The sequence below is a fragment of the Malaya genurostris genome, chromosome 2, assembly GCF_030247185.1.
Source record: "Malaya genurostris strain Urasoe2022 chromosome 2, Malgen_1.1, whole genome shotgun sequence".
NCBI classification, from domain to species: Eukaryota; Metazoa; Arthropoda; class Insecta; order Diptera; family Culicidae; genus Malaya; species Malaya genurostris.
Window position 1 is genome coordinate 229,836,180 of NC_080571.1, and position 23,536 is coordinate 229,859,715.

Below are 23,536 nucleotides of genomic sequence, written 5' to 3' on the forward strand. Positions count from 1 at the left end.
CCATGACGAATGTAAGCTTGAATAATTACCTTCCATGGGAAATTTATCACAAGCAACAATCTGTCTTAGCTGTTCACCAACCGAAAAAAGTTCAGTTTTGTAATGCAAACTTTAGTCTTCGAAGTATGAAACGGAAAATAAACTTCTGGACTCTTTCCATCCAATCGATGTGAACATAGTGATACGGAGCCCACATCTTTCTTGACACAGTACACATTGTCAAAATCTCTAGTAACAGTTGTAACAAAAGTAAACTGTTCGATGACACAGAGCCGTTGATCGAGAATGATGTACAAGATTTTCACCCTTATTCAGTACGCCGATCGATTCGATATATTCCGATCGAATGTGCAATTTCCATTCTGCATTCCGTTCGAGTTGGGTATGAACTCGAATATAATTCGTTCGAGTTGTTCAATTTTCGAACATTACTCGATCGACTTGCGTACGTATCACTTCTGTTCGGTTTAGAATCGTTCTAATTTGTTTATACAAGTGTGACGGTTTCGTTTACTAAGAAATGAATAATATAAAACGAAAAAGAATGTGTAAGTAACGTTGACAGTTTTGATGGCCAGTGTTCGAAATTTCAAATGTTCCCGAACGAGAGTCGATCGAATCATACAAGTCGAACGGAACAAAGAATGCAAAATTCGAACTCGAACGAAAGTGAAGAATCGTTCGTATCACAAATCCGCCGGATTGCAGAATCGGGGTGATTGTTATGATTCCAATTGAACTGTCAAAAACGGCTCTAATCAGCATGTTTACAATAGTGATTATATGATATCTGAAAGAAACGTGAAATAACACAAAAACGCTCTATGCTGTTTTCTTACTGAATTTAAACCAAAAAGATGGATACACTTAATTTGTTGCTACAAGTGTGATACTTCACAAGCAAACACACTCGCCCATTGAAAAAGTCACTCGCACACGAATACAAACGCAAGCGGAGCTAGAACTTTTGTTATGTATATCACGTTGCCAGATCCCTGATTTTGCTCTCCGCTGATGTCTAAAAGCCTTGGTATTACCAAAGACATCATATCCAGCTATCATATTTCCCGAACAAATTATTGCAACATTTTTTTGCGAGTAGGGCGCCCTCAGGAGAGTCAGCATCGAATCTTGTATATAAAAGTAGATGAGAAAAATGTCAAATTAGTGCGCGCGAAAATAGCAGCACTGCCATACAATTGGCATGATATGTTGAATGTGATGCCGTGCGATGGCGTTGCTGAACTGAAGATTGATTTCGCACCAAGCTGACAGGGTCTGGTATTACATTCCTGTAGTAGAATATGGCCTTCTGTTTCAACAGACTTCGCAGCTGATTCAGAGGGTACAGAACCATTGCATGACTGGTGCTACGATCCTACGAATCCTTCCAGGTCGAGGCTCGAACATTCGGCAATACGGTCGTACACGGCCTATTGCATGGTCAATGATATGATCCTATGAACACGAAAAATCCTTCCCAGTCTGCACTCGAACATACGACATCTTTAGACCAGTTCTTTGTACTCTGAAAATAATTTGAAATGACGACAATTCACTGTATTCGTAAATGATATCATTTACGCATAGCACAAAAAGGAGTGGTCCAAAATGGCTTTCTTACTCTGATTCGTCCAGCCAGCGACTGGCACCATTAAAGAAGGTGACAAGCGATTATAAATACACTCTCCTACTCAATGCTTGATCGGAGAAATAGGTATAAAGCGAGAAGACTAGTGTTTGATGGACAGAGAAGATGTTTGGATATAAGGTATTGGTTGGGTGACGGCCAGGATGTAGACCATATTCGATGTACGCGCTATTGTGTCTGTTTGGCGTTTTAGAGTGACTAAAACAAGATTCAGAGTGGCGAAATGGTAGCGCGTATGCACGGAATGCATAAGAACGCAGGTTCGAGTCCTGTCTCTGAGCGTATCTTTTTCCAAAAACTCATCTTTCTGTTAGTTTTTCATTCATTTGGCTTCTCCAATATATGTTTCCTCTCAGTCATTGCAAAAACTGAACTTAGTTATGGCGGCTTTACGTCAAACAACTAAAATTAATAAATCGATGTAAGAGATGTTTATCATTTTCATGAAGAGGTATAGACTAAATTCTATGGTTCGCGTATCCATTGTGTTGTCTCAAATTCATTATAATAATGGTTTTTAGGTAATCATGTTGTCGTTTTTTCAAAAATGTGTGTTTTTTTCACAATTTTCGAAATATAATGTAAATATATTTCCAGTGCACAAAATTAGTTTGTGGATGTGGAATTCTGAATAGAACTGTTATGGTTCCAAAGGGATTCGCGATATTAAAAGATTGGGAACGACAAGTACAAACAGTGCCGATGAACATAGGTTACGTTTAAAAATGAAATTATTCATTTGAATTCGTAGTCAAAAACAACAATTTTGTGTTAAAAGCACACACTCATGTTCAATCATATTTGCGACTCATCAATGCAAACTGCAACTAATGCAAAATGAGCCGCTTGATCCTTCACGAACAACACTTTCATTAATTGAACCATAGCGCACTATTTCATTTGTACAGTTGAGAGAACAGAACGGCTTTTTAACCGGTAATAGGAGGCAATTTTGTAGTAGTGGTAGTAGTGCTATACAAACTGCTATTCCTATACCTCAGAATACGATCGATACTTTGTTTAGTATGAGAGCATTTTTTGATTCTGAGCGGTAAGTACAATTTATTAAAACTTTTAAAGTTGTTTTTATGCACCATCAAACTGGAAGAGCATCTACATACAGCCCTGTGTCCTTCAGTTAAAACAGTTATGTTGTAATAGCAAATATAATTAAGACAAATCTATTTTGCAACAATTCTGAAAACTGCTTGTAGTATTTTACCTAACATCTTTACAATATCAAGTGATCCTTATTTTTACACTCTCTTAGTACGCCTGGCGAATTTTCAGTTTTCAGAATGATCTGAACAAAATGTTCTCGAAAGTTCCCTAAAAAGGTATTACCAGTTTATATTACAGATAACGATTTTGCTAACTATGACTATATAATTATCGATCGTGAAAGCTAGTGTAAACACCAAATAATATAACTTCCGATTTTTGAAATAATTCAAAAAGAATAATTTATTTACAATAAGTGATACCTACGAATTCGAAGTTCGGAAAAAAATTAAATATTTATACATTGCAATATACGTTCTGACAGCCCACGATGAAAAGTAGTAAAAATATAGGCTAAAACTAAACATAGATACTGGAGACTACAGATTCGTTTAGTACACCTTGGTGTGTTCACTAAATTTCGTAACCTTTGCATGCCTTTCCATCACCGAGCACAGGTCATCGTCGTCCTTATCGTCGTCGTCGAACATCGCTTTTCGTTTCCGTTTGCGAGTGATTTGTTCCAGCAACTCCGGGTGATTTTTCAAACGCTCTTTCAACGTTTCCTCATCCATATAATCCCACAACTCCCAATCGTCCATTAAGGATAGAGGCTTTCGTTCACCAGGCCCGTTTTCAGCATTTTCCGTTGAGTCGTCCAATTCGGGTGTTATTGGTGTAGAGCGATAGGCATCATAGAAAAGTGCCCGGTGTGGATCACGATCAAACTCTTCCTCAGACCAGAGCGACACAAAATCCAACTCATTGATTGGCTCTACCTCGTCAAGATCTGGAGAATTAGAGATTGCAACAGCTCCTTCGCTACCATCGACATTATTGTTATTTTGCTCTATGCAGCTGTTGCTACGCGTTGATTGAAGGTCATCCCTGCAACGTAACAACTCGAAGTGAAGAGATTTCTGTTCAAATAACTTACACTTACATTTTGTCCAGCCTAACTAGTTTTAGTCTTACGATTGAACATGCATTCTTACAATTGAATGTTTTGCAGTTAATCGTATAGTTAAAATCTACACACTTATCAACGTATAATAACAGAAATATACAAAAGAAAATATATTGCTCGTAGCAATCGCTGATGTTTACAATTTTTCGAAAATACAAATTTCCTAAAACTTCTACACGACGTACTACTGCAGGTGCAAATATATTTATTGACGATAATAAATAGCGCCAAGTTTCTGAATGTGAATCAACGCATTCGGAATAAGTGAAGTTAATGTTTAACGTCAGTGGTTTGCTTACATTACATGATTGGAAAATATCACTAACGCAATATGCAATGGGCAATCTCACGTTGCGTTTCACAGCTGTTGGCGTACGTGTGCGAGGAGGATGATTACAAGTTCATCTGTCAAAATACAAGGGAAATACAATTTCCAATTGAAAAAACATATATATCTTGTTTACAACAAAATTTTTTCAAATGAAAAGTTGATTATAGTGTGAGAAAAATCATTTCCCACCTCTTTTATTTTTGCAACAGTTTCTATTTTAAACGATGAAAATGATCAGTTCCAATTTTAGCATGGGAGAAAATGCTATGCAGATATTTTTCAAATGATTTTATTCGTCGCGTACATTACGAAATGTCACTTAAAAGGACCGCAGAGATACGCAAACCGAACCAAAAATGCGATATTATGATGAGAAATAGTGTTCTACCGCCGTTTGAATAATTCCTCTATCTAATTTAATTTATTTAAAATTTCAATTTCCATGATTTTCATTGATTTTGATCAAACTTGTGAAAGGATCTAAAAGTTCCCTAAAAATTGCTTATATTAAAACAAATCGTTTGAACATTTTATAAACAAAAGTCAACAATGAACACATTATTCATATTTTTCCTCCCGCACTAGGACGTCTTGACAGTGAGGAACGTCAAACAAGAAAAAATGAATGCAGAAACTTCGATAGGTGGGAACTAAGCACGATGTAAAATACACTGGTGGCGTGACAAGACAGTTTTGGTTTGTTGGTAATTTTCTCACGAAATTAGGTATCGAGCGCCGGGATTCAAGCATGTAAACATAAACAAACGACCAGTTCAGATCGGGATTTTACTTGTTTTTTTTAGTTGTCGGGCAGCCTGGCGAACCTTTGGCACTAATTGAAAATCTGGACATTTTTTCTTCAAGGACTTGCAAGGTAACGTCGAAATATAGAAAATTGTACACATTTTCCGATTCCGTTCATTTCATTGGAGGAAGGATTTGGCGAATCGCACTGTGAAATCTATTACAGTTATCATAGATAATGGAGTGATTGTGCTGTGGTGGCATTTCATACGCTGGTGATGCTCTAAATGATTCCGAATTGGATGAATAAAATGTTGCACTTGTCGATAGTTTTATTTGATACACAGTGAAGACCACACGTTGATTGTCGCTTAACCGATCGGTTAACCGATAATGAATACATCTTGGTTTTACAGTTCCTAATCGATCAAACAATATCTGCCTGTAGCGCTTCATACTCTTAAGTATGGTTTTATTTAACATATTATATTTTTTCTGACGCAATTTATTGTCATCTTTTCAGCGTTTTCACCAAATATGTATTTGGCAAAAATGATGTTTTATCAACACCGCAAGGAAACATTAATCCATCATGAAACACCGAAGATGACAAAATGAAATCATTTTAGACTACCGATGTTCATATGAAGATCGAGCGAATCGATCCATTTGTTCGCTCGAATTACACATTTGTTCGCTCGAAATCATTTTTTAATGATGGTCGACGTGTTCCTGATCTTGTTATTTTTTTTTTACAGAAGGAAAGTGCTGTGACCACTAAGTCTGGCTAGATCAATGCCATTTGCTTCTACCAAATCCGTTTCGGAAAATTTGTCTTTGAATCGAAGGTGTAAAAAAAAATCAAAATCAGTGTACTCATTACGTGTGATGATTGAAAATATTGAACTTACCATGCTTTTCTAAGACCCGATGTTGAAAACACAAAATTCAAGCTGCATTTCGCTCGACTGATAATCTTTGGTCCCGAAATGTGCAGAACATACGCGCCAGTTCTTTACACTATTGTACTCCAGTCTGCAAAAAAATACCAGTTTTTATTAAATAGACAGATAATTTCCTCTAATTCGACGATTGAAACATCCCGAAACAAAACACCGCATTTTACTGTCAATATTTTCGCAAACAGAATCAACTCTAAATATTTTCATAAAATCAACTCCCGGAACGTCATTTATTTATGTTTTTTCTTCTTCACATCTCTCTGTTATTCCCAGTCCCCTGCTATGACGTCATGAAACTGTGGCCAGCATCATTCCACAAAAACCAAAACAATGAAGAAGAATGGCTAACAAAAAACTGGATATTACAAACTACTTGTTTATTCAGTACCCTTTACCGCACTTCCTCGCAAATTATCGATCAGAATATAATCACTACGATAAGGAAATTAAGATTTTACTCGAATTGAAATGCTCGAATGTTTGTTTACCATACTCTGAGCGCTCTGATTGCCCACCAAATGCCCCAGATGTTGGCTACGCTAGCACTTGCTGGAACGTCCTATCCTTGTCACCGAGCTGGTTATTCCAAAATAAAATGACAACCGCACTAACACATAGAAAAACGTGATCACCAGGTATTTTACATCGTGGGAACCAAGTATACTAATTGAAACACGCAGAAAAAAAACTTGTAAAAATAGGTAAATTTGTGTTTACGCCACGAATTGTTTTTATTGAAAGAGCGACAAAAGAAAGTCTGGTTTGATATAGCAAAAGTTGCTGCTCGAAACTACAAAACATGATACTTAATTTTTCTGAGTAGATTAGTTATTTTCAATCAATATGTTGATAAAAATAACAAATGATTTTTGTGCTTTCCTGTCAATTTTTTGACAAACAATTTCAGAGTGGGTTCAATTGGAAAAAATAGTTTTAAATGTGTTGTTCGAGAAAACTATTTTATCATTATCAATGGGTCTATATATTTGTGTAACTGGCGGTAAACCATTAACAGACTATTCTATTAGATTTTAGTAGCGTTTTTTCTTCGGAGTGCCTGAACGAATTGTCGTTTAGGCTTCCATATTAACTAGGTGTAGAATTACCCTGGTGAAAACTATTATGCTCGCTGGTGCAGTCCTATTATCCTAATTTTTTGTGTAGGTTCGCAAGTTTGTTTTGGGTTGAACTCATTTGCGACGACTTGGGAACAAAATGCAAGTTTTACACTTAAGAATCCGTGCGAGAAGTATTCCAATCGTTGTAGCTGACAAACGGCCGTAATACTTATGAGATCCGCATGGCGCATTGGCTACGTTAGCAACCATTGCCTATGTGCGGCTGCCAGGATCGATTCAGTTACGGCTGTCAAAGTCAAATTGATACAAACCATTCGCACATCGTCCAATAACCCACGCATTTCCGGTTCTGGTCACATTGGCTGCCAAACCTCAAAATCGATAGGGCGAAGTCCTGGTGGGCACAGTTGTCTCATTTGAGGTGTCTGTGTGGGGATCATTGTTGCCCTTCCGAAGCTAAGTAGAACTTCTTGTAGGATTGAGGCGAACAGGTGAGTAGTTAGTAGTAATGAGCCCCTTATTTACAGCGCATAGCAAATGTAAAATATACACAGGTTTTCGTAAATGTTTTCTCAACTGTAGATACCTGTTATCTGACCGCTTGTGAAAAATTTTGGCAACCGATAGAAGCCTGGCTGCATTCCGGCTGCTGTCAAAATTGCTCAGGCGAAATTGCGCCATTCTCTTGCAAACCGCGTCTTGTTTATTAGTTCTTCCTTCTTCTTTTTTGTTCGATTTAAAAATAAAAACAAATCTAGAGACAAGGTTAATGAGATTGAAATAAGAGTATTTTGAAGGATGAAGAATTACATATCATGTTTGGTAGTGAGAAAGCAATGTTAATGCTCTTCGTATATACTACCAAAAATCCTTTTGAATATGGGACAATTATGAATAAATGAAAAAAATAAACCAAAAGCGCTAAAACGTAGAACCGATTTAAAACGGTTCTGCCATTATTGAATGGCATAAATCCAGAAACAGAACTGTTAATAATCACTGGGCAGAAATTCCCTACCGCTACCTTCCTTACTACTCTTGTCGGAATTCTAAAAAGTGAATTGTTTGTGGTATTGAATCGTATTTTGAATCGTGAGCTCATGCAATTTAATTTCTTTAATATATTGAATATATCAAAAGTGATTCGCCCTTCATTGCAACACATTATCACGCGGATTTTACCACACTGCATCTTTCAATAAACTGAAATATACGTTCCTACTTTTTTACTGCAATCTAAAACAAAATAATTAAGAATTCATATATTCTTCAAATTATGTTTCAAAACGTGAAAAGTCACAACACACATTTAAGGTTCAAATCAATTCGTTGCCCTACATCTGAAATATCAAAGTGGACTGCCATTACACACTTAAATTTTATTGCTGGATTTCAGCAAAAAAAATGCCGAGATTTGCACAGCCGAGAGATCGGTAATAATCCCGGTAAAATAATAATTACTGAGAATCTCGGCAATACAATTCTGCTGTTAAATCGGCAATATTGCTGTTAGATCGGCAAAACCGATTATGATCGAATAATGAATTGCCGATTAATCAGCAATCGAACGCAGAAAGGATTTTTCTTTATTATTGTTTGGAATATATATCACAAAAGCTTAAGCTGGGGAAATGGCTGTTTCATTGATGTCCATTTTAATGCAGTATACAAAAAAAGCACAACAAACCTCAAAAGAAAACATCATGGTTCAAGACAATTATTTCCAGTGCTCCTAGCTTGTCAGTAGCATGATATTTTTCCAAACTTCGGCAGAAAAACGCGCTTTACCGAGATATCAGAATATTACATTAACGAATTACGGAAATGAGCATATGGATAACTAAACAATCAGTAAAATGTCGTGTTGCCGATCTAATTCGGTATTTCATTAGGCCTAGCTCAAGAATCTGTTTTAAATGTGTAGGTTATGTATGAGAAACGAATTTCTCCTTCATTTTCGATTCTGTCCAGCATGGAAGAATTTGTCAATTTACTCATTTGACTGAGGGCTGAAATGGTAAAATAAAACGAATGTTCACGATGAGATAGTTTCAATGAGATCTGGTGCCGAAATGAGTACTGGCAAATGTTCGGAAATTGATCAAAGAAATTATTCAGTACTTTACAATTGAAATCAGTTTAGAGTTATTTATTCACCAAAATACTCGACATTTTCCTCGGTGATCTGCTTTCTGTCCAGGTCGGCAAACGACGGGAGCGTAAATGTTCTCCACCCGAGCATCATTTATGGGCTTATTCCAGCAAAAACTAATTTGTCCAAGGAAGAGTAATACGATTGAGTAAAGTACGACGAGTTTCATGATTCAATTCCCTTAACGAAATCAGAGTAGAAGAACACTGCTAAAACTGTTGAAGTGTATCATTGATAATGTAGGGTCTGCCATAAAATCACAGATATAGAAATTATAGCAGAATTTGTTCTGCTTATCTGTGTTCAAACGAACTTCCTACGGCAAAGACTACAAATAGTAGTTTATCTATTTGTAGGAACCCCATTTCAAACTGTAATAGGGTAAACTAAAGATAAGAACAACTTGTAAAGTGTAGGCATTATTGTACCGTTTCACTTGTTGTAAGACATCTATCATAAATATGGTCAATACAACAGCTGCAAGAATTCAAGAGGAATTACATAAATTGAAGTTTCACTCCCTTGAACGGCTTTTTATTTTACCATTAGTTTCATATTTGATCTATTATGGCAGTTGGAACCGAACCAGTAAGAACAATATAGCCCTTGCTATAACACGAGGTTGATGCAACCTCGATTCTCAAGCTGACTCGACCTCTTTCCATTTTTGGCATTTGTACAGCTAACACGTATTTTCAGATTGCTCCAGCTTGGTTGGGTGATTCCAGTTCTGGAACCTCTAAGTTGGGCATTAGGAAAAGCCGAAAACCCCAGCAAGATATGTTTCTGACTAAATATGATTTTCAATTGTAAACCGAAATCGATAGATTGTCTTTCAGGGTGAGATGATAATAGGTGCATTTGCTTCGAGTTTTCGCGTCGCTTTAACAGCAGTATTGAATAAATTTCACACGGGTAAATGGCCAACAAATCGCTAAACACGGGTTTGATTGGATCATAATTGCACGATGGAACACTTTTTTGGATTTATTGCTAGGTAGTATTGTAGAGTCATACAACATTTTGATCCTTCGTATTTATCAATTTAGAACAAAGAACTAAATGACGTTTTTTGTGCGAGTCAATAATATTTGTTAACTGTGGTAAAACCTAGTTGTGCTCCCAAAAACAAAATCTTTTGCAATTTATCATCTTTTTTCATGTTCATATTAGGGACATGAATTTCAGAATGTCGTAAACGCAGGGATTGGCCGAATCACGAGAGAAATAAAACGACGTCTATTCTCTACTAATTCACAACAATGATTGACTTTTTATTATTCTCTTCTGACAGTAATGACATAGTTAGAAATACAGGTCGGTATACACCAGGCAAAGAAACTAAATACAAGGGTTGTGTATGTAGGTAAGGCATATCATAACATTTCTCCCCCCCTTAGAAAGAATTCAGTCCCATGTTTTGTCACACAAATTTGGAGTTAGTAGATTAGTTAAACCACATTACAAGTTCAATCGACGTGGGGGTTTCCTATCTCTAAAAGATCTTCGAACAGAGCCCCTTGCGGGTTCAGTTAATAGCTTAGGATCTACTACATGCTTATCTATAAGACTCGGTTCTGTACCTGTATCATTTATTGCAGCACTGAGGGGTGTATTTTGTCCGATGTGATCGGATTCGGTAGGAGATTCTGTATTCCGAGCAACATCATCATCAGTATCCTCAAGTTCTACTTTTACTGGATCGGGAAACTTATAATAACGTGATGGGCTTGAACTGTTACGGGACCGCTGAATATGAGTAGTGTTTCGAATTTCTGGATGCCTCTCTTGAAGAATGGGTCCTTGTCTGAGTTGGTCAATATGGCGTTTCCACATTCTGCCGTCATCTAACTGGACCATGTAGTGAAGTTTTCCTACTTTTTCTACAACAACACCGAATCTCCACTTCTCCGAAAGAGATGTATAATCTCGTGCAGCAATTCTATCGTTAACCGAAAACGAACGTACCGGTTTGTCTCCCTCTCGAGAAAAATTGCTCAATTTTTGTTCACTGGGAATCATTAGATCAATCCTAGATTTGATTTGTCGTCCAAAAACTATCAAGGATGGGCTTTTTCCTGTAGCAGGGTGCGGGGTTCTCCGATAGGCCATCAGCATCTGTTGTAATTCCTTTTGAACGTCAGATCGTGAACACTTTAGTGCTTTGATTTTGTCCTTGAACGTTTGAACATAACGCTCCGCCTGTCCGTTTGTTGCGGGATGGTACGGTGCTCCCATTTTGTGCACGATACCATTTTTCTTCAGGAAGTGCTGAAACTGATCCGACGTGAATTGTGTTCCTCGATCCGTAACTAAAATCGACGGTAATCCAAAAGTAGCGAAATACTCCCTCATCTTTTCGATAGTAGTTGAGGTTGTCAAGTCCGGAATGATTTTTATTTCCGGCCACTTGCTATGTGCATCTACGATAACAAGGAAATACAGTCCCATAAACGGTCCGGCAAAGTCAGCATGAATCCTCTGGAATGGTTCAGAAGGTTGTTCCCAGCAGTGAATTTGCACCTTAGCTGGACTTGCTTTAGCACGAGCACAGTCCACACAGTTCCGAGCTATCTCCTCTATGTCTCGGTCAATGTTTTCCCACCAGCAGTAAGATCTGGCCAGTGACTTCATTCGAGATATTCCAAAATGACCAGAGTGTAACTCGTTGAGAACACGACCTCGGAGAGATGGGGGCACATAAACTCGAATCCCCCGCATTAAACACGAACCTTGCATTCCAAATTCGTTTTGTTCGATTCCAAACCTGTGGCAACCCTGTATAGCTCTACCTGCCTTCAAGGCTTGGATCAACTCTTTGACACTCTTATCCGCCATAGTATACTCTCCTAGCTCTTTTGTGTTTACCGGAAGTGTTTCGATTTGATTGATTTCAACAATATCAACTTCCTCTACCACATTGCGATTGCTCCTATCAGGAACCGGAAGACGAGACATTCCATCTGCGTTTCCATGGTCCTTTGAGGCACAGTAATGAATTTCGAAGTCGAATGACTCGAGGAAAACGGCGTAATGCTGCATACGCAATGCACAGAGTGTTGGCAGGCCTTTGCTTGGTGAAAATATTTGTACTACCGGTTTATTGTCGGTAATCAAGACAAACTTTCGTCCAAAAAGATATTGATAGAATTTACGCACTCCGAAGATAATTGCGTACGCTTCTTTGTCGATCTGACTGTATCTTTGCTGAGTAGCGTTGAGCGTCTGCGAGGCATACTGGATGGGACGCTCGCTACCATCAGGATAAAGATGACTCAGTACCGCCCCGACACCGTATGGTGAGGCATCTGTAGCTAACAACAACGGTAGGTTCACGTCATAGTGTACAAGCAAACTTTCGGACTGCATCTCTCTTTTCACCCATAAAAAAGCTTCTTCACAAGCTGTTGTCCACACAAATGGGGTTTTGTCTTTCAACAGGTTGTTGATTGGGTATAGTTTCGTACTCAGATTCCTCATGAATCTACCGTAGTAGTTCACTAGACCTAAGAAAGCACGAACTTGTTCGCGATTCTCTGGACGCGGCATCATCTGGATAGCATCAATCTTTTTCTGCATCTTGTGAATTCCTTGTCGATCGATAACATATCCACAGTACTCAATACTATCCGAGAAAAATTCGCATTTCGATGCATTCACACGCATATTGTGTTCATGTAATCTCCTCAAAACTTCCCGCAGCCGACGCAAATGTGTTTCATCATCGGGGCCGGTAACTTTCACATCGTCGAGGAAAACTGTAACTCCCGGTATTCCCTGCAGAATCTGAGATATCTCTCTCTGAAAGATAGCAGGAGCAGATGCCACTCCATACATCAACCTCGTTGGTTGAAAGAGACCCAGGTGTGTGTTCAAAGTTAGCATAAATTGATCCTCTTGTTTGACAGACATCTGCATATAAGCTTGAGACAAGTCCAATTTGGAAAATTTTTGTCCTCCAGCCATGTTAGCAAACATTTCGTTGATGGTTGGTAAGGGATGTTCATCGATCAGCAAACTTTTGTTGAGTGTGAGCTTGTAGTCACCGCACAAACGAATTTTTCCACCAGATTTCATAACCGGAACGACCGGTGTAGCCCACTCACTTCGATCAACCTTCAGTAGGACGCCACTTTCAACCAACGTTTTAATTTCCTTTTCTACAGCATCACGGATCGAAAATGGTAGTGTGCGAGCCTTAAGGAACACAGGTTTTGAATTTGCTTTTAAGTGTAACGCAGCTTGAATGCCCTCGATTTTGCCAATCGAGTTGTCGAAAACAGAGGAAAATTCATCTATCAATCTTTTGACCGCTGTCGGACGAGGAGGATGTAACGTAATTTTGTCAACAGAGTTCACCGAACCCCCCAGAATATCATTCCAGTCCAAACTTAAAGATCGCATCCATTCGCGCCCTAGCAACGGATGTCGTTTACCCTCAACTACGAACAAACGCAAATGATTATCTTTGTCTCCGTACAGCACTTTTGTTTCGATAACACCGAGAACCCCGATTTTGTTCCCACAATAACTTCGCAACTCGATATCCGTCGGTTGTAATGATAAATTGCTCAAATACTTGTCCTTATCAGTGCTGCTGATCAACGATACTGGTGAACCACTGTCCACCTCAAACTTAATTATAGATTTTTCTACTTTAATCCTAAGATAAATCTTCGACAAATTATCGAACTTATTTCCCACTTTACAGACATCAAGTACATAAACACCATCTTCGTCTGAGCATTCTGTTCCCGACCCTTCATTATTTTCTACAAGATTCGTTGCATGTTTCTTTGACCTGTTCTTATTATCATCGAGTTGTCGGTATTTAGCACTGGAGCTGAGGCACACCCGTTTCAAGTGCCCTTTTTTCTTACACAGGCCGCAAATTTTATTTTTGTGCTCACACTTGTCAGCCAAATGTGCCTCACTTCCGCAACGGAAACACATACACTTGTTAGTGGGATTAGTTACCTTAGCAGCTGGAGTAGTAGCTGCGTCTCTTCTTGGTTTCCTCTTATCTACCAAGTGGACTTCTTGCATCCGTCGGTTCAGAACTTCTGCACCTTCACCAGAGGCCTCCATAGAAAGCGCAATCTGTTTAGCTTTTTCAAATGTCAGGCCCTTCTCTTCAATCAACCGGGTTCGAATTCGCTGGTTGTGTAGACCAAACACCAGCTGGTTCCGTAATCCATTTTGTAAATAGTCTCCAAAACCACAATATTTCGCATCCCGCTGCAACGCCGTTACATAGTCCGCCACGGTTTCACCATCTCGCTGCATCCGTTGGCGAAATTTCCACAGCTCAACCATCTCCAATGGTTCCGGATCGAAATACTGTTCTAGCAACGTAACTATTTCGGCATACGTTCTATCTTCAGGTTCGTCAGGTGACAAATGGTCGCAAAGTACATTGTAGATTTCAATCCCCATAAAGTGAAGCAGCATACTCTTCCTCTTTGGTCGTCCAATGCCAAAAATCTCCAGCGCTCGTTCAAATCGTTTCACCCAGCGGGACCATTTCGATTTATTTTTGTCGAATGGTTCGATTGCAAACGTGGATGGCGTAGCAGCAGCAGCAACTGTACCTCCAGCTGGGCCTCCAGCAGCACTACCTTCGTCTTCACTGGCGGACATTTGATGTTTGTCCCGCACCGATTACACAAGCGCAGTGACAATACGTACGTAGTAGTGTACGTTAGTACTTTTCCTCACCGAAAAAAAAGTAGTGTCATCCAACGATTATAATTAATGAGCCCCAATGTCGAACGCCGCTTGTCCGGATCTTTCTTCTTCAACAGTTCTCGTTATATCGGGAGCTCCGCCACGCGTGATTACTAGTCCGCTCGTCGCCAACTGTCGTAAACGCAGGGATTGGCCGAATCACGAGAGAAATAAAACGACGTCTATTCTCTACTAATTCACAACAATGATTGACTTTTTATTATTCTCTTCTGACAGTAATGACATAGTTAGAAATACAGGTCGGTATACACCAGGCAAAGAAACTAAATACAAGGGTTGTGTATGTAGGTAAGGCATATCATAACACAGAACAACATCTTTCGAAACTCCATTGTATCATAATCTTTTTTTTTTCATCACAGCATATATCTATGTCATCAAACTAACTGAAAATATCTATAGGAAGATAAACTTTTATTGAAACTTCCGGCACTTTATTAAAAAGACCAAGCATTACGGCATTCTCCACGATGATTCACCATCTTACCGGGTGGACAAACGATTGGTGCAACGATGATTGATTTTACATTTGCTTTCATGTTGGAACCGCTGGGATTTGACGGATGGATTTCATTTGTGTTGTCATCTACCGGTAAAGTGGAAGCCCGATGGAATTCGCTGCTTAACAGTACTAAAACTGCAAAGACTGTGATCACTTTCGCAACTAGTTGCATGGTTCAATGGCAGAAAACAGCTCCGATAGAAACTAGACATTTTACTCAGTTTAAACTTCTTTTTATTGTGCATAACAATATTCACTGGCCACTTCACAATTATTTAACATCGATAAGAGTAAAAGCGTCTTCAAAGGTCATTTCACCGACAGGTCCGGTAATGCATTTGTTGATTATATTTAACAATATTTTTATAATCTTTTAGTAAATGAATTGATAAGCATTATTTACTCTTCCATGGTTTGAGCACCCTCTTGAGTTTTTCTACCCCAAACATCACGACATTTACCCTTGTGATCTGGTTTTTGTCCTGGTGGGCAAACTACTGGTGCATCTATCACGTTGTCCTAAATAGAATATAAATATATGTACTAAATACCTAAGTAAACAATATTCGGTAGTAATTTTGATGAAAACTTTCCGTAGACACAGAAAATAACCACTTATTCGAGAATTTTCAATAAATACTATAGAAATTATAATGTGCTAAACCGCATTAATAGTCATATTGATTTCCATTTACCAAACTTCAGTAAATTCGATCATCAATGACAATCAACTGTCAATTACGACCACGTAGTTAATTTGAAGCACGTGAAATTTGTGAGAAGTAGCTAAAAATTTATTTGTTCTGGATACTGGTTGAGTTGGTTATGCTGGATTTTTATTGTTAAGGTAATTATAAAAGGTGATTTTTTTGAGGTTAGGATTTTCATGCATTAGTATTTGCTCAGATTTTTTGAGGTTATGATTTTCATGCATTATTATTTGCTCAGTATGCTCTGACATTTCATCATGAATAGACTTACTAACGAGCAACGCTTGCAAATCAGTGAATGGGCCCTAGAAAAGTTGGCAGAAAATCCGCTTTTTTATCGACAAATTTTGTTCAGCGATGAGGCTCATTTCTGGTTGAATGGCTACGTAAATAAGCAAAATTGCCGCATTTGGAGTGAAGAGCAACCAGAAGCCGTTCAAGAACTGCCCATGCATCCCGAAAAATGCACTGTTTGGTGTGGTTTGTACGCTGGTGGAATCATTGGACCGTATTTTTTCAAAGATGCTGTTGGACGCAACGTTACAGTGAATGGCGATCGCTATCGTTCGATGCTAACAAACTTTTTGTTGCCAAAAATGGAAGAACTGAACTTGGTTGACATGTGGTTTCAACAAGATGGCGCTACATGCCACACAGCTCGCGATTCTATGGCCATTTTGAGGGAAAACTTCGGAGAACAATTCATCTCAAGAAATGGACCGGTAAGTTGACCACCAAGATCATGCGATTTGACGCCTTTAGACTATTTTTTGTGGGGCTACGTCAAGTCTAAAGTCTACAGAAATAAGCCAGTAACTATTCCAGCTTTGGAAGACAACATTTCCGAAGAAATTCGGGCTATTCCGGCCGAAATGCTCGAAAAAGTTGCCCAAAATTGGACTTTCCGAATGGACCACCTAAGACGCAGCCGCGGTCAACATTTAAATGAAATTATCTTCAAAAAGTAAATGTCATGTACCAATCTAACGTTTAAAATAAAAAACCGATGAGATTTTGCAAATTTTATGCGTTTTATTGTTTAAAAAAGTTCTCAAGCTCTTAAAAAATCACCCTGTACTATCACAGAAAGAAAATTGGCATTTCATGTAAATTTTCAGTATATGTTTTTGATACATAAAAATCAAGTCTTCAGGCTATAAAGTGTGTTCAATACCGGTAGCATATTTCAGATATGTGCCTAAATTCCAATCATACCTCAATAGCCATATGAAAAAGGACACTTTTCAACATTTTACTGTTGAAAAATGAATTCACAAAAATTTTACTGTTAGATCGGTAAAAGGGCATATAAAGAAGAATTTGTTTGTAGTACATCTCAATTTCTCTATCTGTAAATGAACAGATATCTGAAAGTATATTTGAAAGGAGGATTCTTAGATTTTTAGTTTCACTTACTCAATTGCAGGTCGATTAATCTCTCTCGCTTATCTTTTCGCGAAATATCGAGATCTCATCTCTCACACAATTTGTATATTTTCTCGTTTTACGACGAATTTCCACAGTGACATTAAATGAAAAGTGTCCTGCCGAATTTCAGCAAAACGATGCCCTTCACCGAGATATCAGAATATAATTTTAAAGTGTAGCACTTATCACATTTCAATTTTCATTGCAAAATAAGTCTGAAAAACTTTCCACCCGTAAAACCTTCAATTACTTAAATCAAACCAAATAAAAACTACCGAAATTTCAAATTTTAACCCTAAGTTATAACAATTCGCGAATATCATAGTTCAGCTAGACTTTCTGACAGTTCATTTACAACTACTAATCCTAATTCGCCATTTTGAAATGTATTTGTATTCATCACGAAACACCTACCCTCAAACAGTTTGAAGTACGATATAAACGATTAGTCAACTTCCGTCAACGTTAACGAGACTTCGCCTTTAGTTTAGATTAGTTTAAGGCTTTCATTATAGACACCAATACACGGTTCGGAAATGAAAACGTTCCGTGAGGGTAACAAACTGTTTTAATAAGTGTTACAAACATCTCATTTCCATTACTTGTCAGTAAGGTCACCTGATATAACGTGTAAATCGTACTTTAGCCGAATAATATTTGATGTTTTTTACGTGAAAGACATCATTATTTTTTTATTTATTTATTCGTCAAAGAAATGTAGACTGCAGACAAAAAAAATCAAAAAGCTTTAAATTTCTAGGCATAATCTCTTAGCGTCAGTGACTTGCCACAAGGGTATAGAAAGCTTTACCACAGACTAACAGACAGGACACTCAAATTAGATTCTTCAATCATTTTAACGGTCATTTCGAATATTCCTTTATTTGGGACAGTACTCACATGTGTCATGATGGCGCCACGCTACCCTATCAAAAACATCCTGTCTGTCATCTAGACTGTGTTTATTTTTTTCATTTACCAACAGAGTGGCCATTCATACAGAATTACCTGTAATGTATTGATTTGTATACGTCCATGCGAATTTCATGCAGGATACAGATTTAATACATATTGCCAAAACTATTTACATAATTGTGCCTATTTCTCATCCTCCAACGCAAGACAAAATCGAACCCGTTTTGTTACATTATTTACTTGCTTCTGGTCTGCCGCCACTTAATTTCGGGTGAAAACTACCAACACAATAAAAAATAGTCTAGATGAACAACGTTGAGTCAAATAAATGGTTACCTTCCAATATCGCGAAAAAGTTAAATATATTATCAACGTAATCCAATAATTTATTGTGACGATTCATTTTCATATATTTTGATGAAATCAGGCATCCCTGCAAGCAGCTGATCGGTGTTGACAAACGAGGGGAAACCAACTAGTAAAAAAACTTTTACATAACACAAGGGGTGTACAGATAGTAAATAGTTCGCGCAGTACAATATAGGTGGAGCTAGTGCATCACGAAAAATTATTTTTTATAAGAATTTACTCATACTGTCATGTCTGTTAGTCTGTGGCTTTACTGCGCTTTTTATACCCTTGCGGATGATCGTGAAAGTCTGTTTCTGTGGCATTTCTTGAAGAAAACAAACGACTTTCCTTTGGTGGCTACAAACGAGCTATCAGAAATTCTAATTAATAATTCATTACTCAGTCCGTCTTGGACACAGGTAACAGACATCCAAGTAGAGATCTCAATTTGTGTAAGAAATTTAACGGTTATTTTAAAAAAGCAATCACCAACACTCTTACCAGCTGCTACCTAATTTTGGGTCAAAACCTACCCAAAATCAACAAAAGTGCATCTCCCCAATTTTAGGTAACGAGTGATGACCTCAAAATTTAGGTAAATGTAACCCGTAAAAAATAAACAATTGATTTTTCAGCATAAACAATTGATTCACAATTAGATCTATGGGTTACAATACATTTCATTGTATCGTGACAAGATTTCCAACCATTTAATATATTGTTTCTACGATTAACTATTGAATTCATTGTACACGAGGTGTTTTAAACAATATGCAAACTGTACATTTGATTGTTTTCCAAGAAAATATGTATGAGAGAATTTTATGATTTGAATCGTTACGATACTTAACAACCTATACATTCTATTGTAAAAATCAAGTTCACAATTAATTGAATAGTGTATAACAATATATTAAAATGTTTTTCAATGATCAAAGCAAAATTGTGGAAGGTTTTGTAACAACAAATCGTATTGTTTTTCTACAATATTTTTTATTCGGGAAGTTTGCCCAAAGTGTTATGCCATAACAAAGCTCGCTACCCATTTTTTACGATCAAGTCAAAGTTTGAGTAGATAACGACCTAATTTTGGATAGTTTATAAAAGAGCTCGACAGTGAGTGATTTCTCCTCAAAAAATAGGTAAAATTGAATTTCAGTGAAGTAGCAATTCTCCTATAAAGACGCTTGGAGCAGCCCAGTAATCCCTTATAGGCTCCTGCGATAGAGCTTTCATAAAATGGTAATTCATGCGTTCGAAGTCGTGTGCAACGGTAATTTTTAACGGACTCTTACTTGTATGCTTTACACAGCTTTTTTGAAAATGTTTCTACTCCCTTGGATATCTGTTGTCTGTGGTCTTGGAGACAATGTGGAGACAATATACACTTCGACACTTTTCTAAAATGTGTTTCCATAAATACATTTTAGGTTCTAAACTCACTAATATTTCAAGTATGCTACATTTGTTCTTCCAAATTCTAACGCATACAAATAAAGTGTGCCGTCATATGGCTCAATCAAATATTATCACATTTAAATCTTAAACGCAGACATGTTGGTATCGAATGCCTTGAACATAAGACTAAAGTGTGTAGCTTTATGACACAGATCAATGTCATAACATGTCAGTTTGAAGTGTCGATGTATTGATGTATATATATTTACTTAATAATCCTTATATTTCCTGACAATTGCGGCAATACTAAGTGTCAAGCATATAATGAAAAAAGTTTTGAACAAAATGGCTGCAAGAATCTTATTGGGAGTGATTGAATCAGGTTTTCTACCTCATACCTTAGAAAGTCTACACAGTAAGTATATTCATTAAGTTATCGGTGACTTTTCGAAATACCGTATCAACAAAGTGATAAATTCTTTTTGTTTATTTTCACCTCTTTAACCATGCATTAAACAAAACATGAAAATATGAACTATCAGTTGATATTTGAACTCGAAGGAGAAAATAAACAAACTGAAACATCATTTGCTGATGCGCTTTTAAAAATTTTTATTTAAATTATTTTATTTTTATTTCCATGACTCATAAAATGTAATGAAATTGAGGATTGCTGAACAGAATCCATTAATTTTTTCAATCCGTTCGTGTAAGCCGGCTAAAACGAAAATTAGATAATATAAAATTTTATAACCTAATTTGTATTGAATAAACTGTATTCAGCCTATTATTAAGAACCTAATATCTAAATGATCACTTTTCAATTTTAAATTCCTATGCTCCTCATATAAAAATGCATTCTACATTAGAGTTGGGTATAAATTTGTTAAAAACTATGCTTTTTCATCAGTTCTTATGCACTTGTATGACAATTCGACTGTAAGTGTCAAGTGAATTGAATTCTATATGTCATACATTTGAAATTTATCTGCTGTTTGGTGGGTGCCATTGAAGTGTAATTACGATTTACGATGAACGTGATAATAATTATAGTCACTGGAAGTAATTTCCAGTTTTCGACTGCAATGAGAATATTATTTTCCCTTTTTCTCAGTAATCTAAAATTTGATGCCAGATTTATAGATCCATAGATAATTGTGTTTTTCAGTTTTGCCGAAATTAGTAAATCAAAGATTGACGATTGGCAATGTATTAGATCTGGTATTAAAAAAAACCCTTTATGAACGAGTAAATATTTAATTATTTTCAAAATAAAATGAGTAAGTTTCTGAGCGTTTTTTTCTGTAATTTGGAAATATTATGCACCGCCACAACAGGAAGCATAGGCTTCACGAACCATTGCAGGAATTTTTGTATGCCAACAATTTTTCACTCGCAAGAAACCGAGTATATTTGCAATCGCAAATTTTTCCTCAGATTTTAAATATCAAGAATGTATATAGATCTAAAATTTACCGAGATCATTATCGTCTGATAAAACTGTTTATTTTAATCGTTATTCCAACATCCAACGAAATTACAAATACAAACAAAACAATAATTTGTGTCTGTTTTGCTATCAGATTTCAGATTCAGATTTGTTACGGAATAACACATTACACATTTTATCCCATCGTCGTGCTAGTGAATGTAAATTTCAATGTCTTTTAAAAAAGCGTCTAATGCGCCCTAAAGAACTCCCCCAGCTCATACATGCAAGTTAAATTTCCCAGTTCGAAATGTTTCAAGTAAGTTTAAGAAGAGCTATTAAAGGTTTTTTGTGAATCTTACAGGAACTTGAGCTGATTCGTTTTCTGCACTTTCCACAACAGTACGCAACAATTCCATCCATGATTCGATATCTTCATCAGTCAACTCTGGAGCATCTTTCGCGTTATCCTGAAAAGAGATATAGAAATAGCTATAGATATATAGGCAGACTATTCACATTCACATTATTCTCAAGTTCAATAGATAATGGTTTCCATTTTGAACATCTTTTGTCGAGTATGGGACACTTACTTATGTTCATTACTGTTTATGTTAAATATCGATTAAAATTTATATTCAAATCGTTTTCAATAGTTTTTCCCAAGCACTGCGGAAAAAATCATGTAAATTCGCGTCTCGATATCCATCTGTCAACATATACATCAAAGAAGAATTTTTGGTGAACGTTGACACTTCGAGTATTAACAAGTAATATGTACTATAATAATGGATGAACATATTTTCTTTGACGACCATTATGAGCGTGCACCGAATCATCCAGAACTTTTCATCAAAGTGAATATTGATAGATGATTTATTGATTGTTATCAGAAAAAACGTGGGATATATTCACGAGTAAAACAATATTTTTTGCCTGTTTCACTCTCGAATTTCGCTTAATTTGTAGTGCAAATATGATTTTATCTGTCTGTTGCATAGCGTCTAATGAGACGTAAGACTATGTCAAATTTCGTAGTTAAAAATTTAAACTTCTCTTGAAAAGTTTAAGCGCAACTTAACGATAAAAATTTTCGACGTTAGCAATAGTACGAATAGAACATAATGAAAAATGACTTTAGGTTTAGCGTGAATCTTACAGAAACTTGTGAAGATTCGTTATCGTCGCTTTCCTCTGCAATACGTAGTAATTCCATCCACGAAATGATGTCTTCTTGATGAAACTCTGCAGCTGTTAAAGGCAATTCTTCGTCCGAATTAGGACGGCATTGAACAATCAACACCAAAGCCAGTAAACCAAAAACCACTTTAGAAGAAGTCATTGTTCACACACTTATTCTTCACGTCTTAAGGAGTAGTAGTAGTCTAGTACGATACGAATTCCAGAACAGTAGCAACCAACTAGCTGGTAATGGAGGTATAAATAATGGCCGAACCCATATAGAAGACAGAAGTACTGATAAGATTCGTTCATAATCTGAAGGGCCGGATGAGTGCTGTGATAATATCTATTACAACTTAAACACTTGAGATTTCTGGAAAACATCCGGCGCGGAACAATTCTTGGTTGTGATCCCGATTGGCATGGCATAACGAAACCATGTCCAAAACCAATCGTATATTTCAATCGGAACTCCTAACGAAATTAGAGGTTTGCCTTCTGATATTTTCTTGGTATAACTTGGTAATCGGGATATTTTTTTTATCTTATCGTGTTTGTGCCACTTGCACCATGAAATTACATGCTTGTCTCGCTTATTTTACGCACTTTGAATAAAATCCCCGAAAAATTGTATCGTAGCAGAAAACTAAGCGTAGAGAGGTAACGTCTGTAAGGTCAGCGGCTGTCTTCCAACACGTGCTGCTGTCACTGGCGGCTCTCACATGATGTATCAAGATGAAAAAATCCACCGAGTAGATGGCAACAT

General features: G+C 37.1%; 3 protein-coding genes across 3 annotated transcripts; all 3 read right to left on the bottom strand.

The window, feature by feature from the left end:
- Positions 1-3,082: 3,082 nt before the first annotated feature.
- On the bottom strand, positions 3,083-4,008 carry LOC131432611 (uncharacterized). Its single transcript, XM_058598976.1, has 2 exons — positions 3,816-4,008; positions 3,083-3,760 (listed from the first exon to the last, which is right to left on the bottom strand). Coding segments are annotated over exons 1-2 (498 nt in total). The 5' UTR covers positions 3,818-4,008; the 3' UTR covers positions 3,083-3,264.
- A 6,560-nt stretch (positions 4,009-10,568) lies between these two features.
- LOC131429146 (uncharacterized protein K02A2.6-like) lies at positions 10,569-14,747 on the bottom strand. Its single transcript, XM_058593194.1, has one exon. The coding sequence runs from the start codon at positions 14,745-14,747 to the stop codon at positions 10,569-10,571; it is 4,179 nt and encodes a 1,392-aa protein (XP_058449177.1).
- An 827-nt stretch (positions 14,748-15,574) lies between these two features.
- Positions 15,575-23,016, bottom strand: LOC131427981 (uncharacterized). Its single transcript, XM_058591599.1, has 3 exons — positions 22,748-23,016; positions 21,951-22,058; positions 15,575-15,876 (listed from the first exon to the last, which is right to left on the bottom strand). Exons 1-3 carry the CDS (start codon positions 22,928-22,930, stop codon positions 15,757-15,759), a joined length of 411 nt encoding a protein of 136 aa, XP_058447582.1. The 5' UTR covers positions 22,931-23,016; the 3' UTR covers positions 15,575-15,756.
- Between the last annotated feature and the right edge of the window lie 520 nt (positions 23,017-23,536).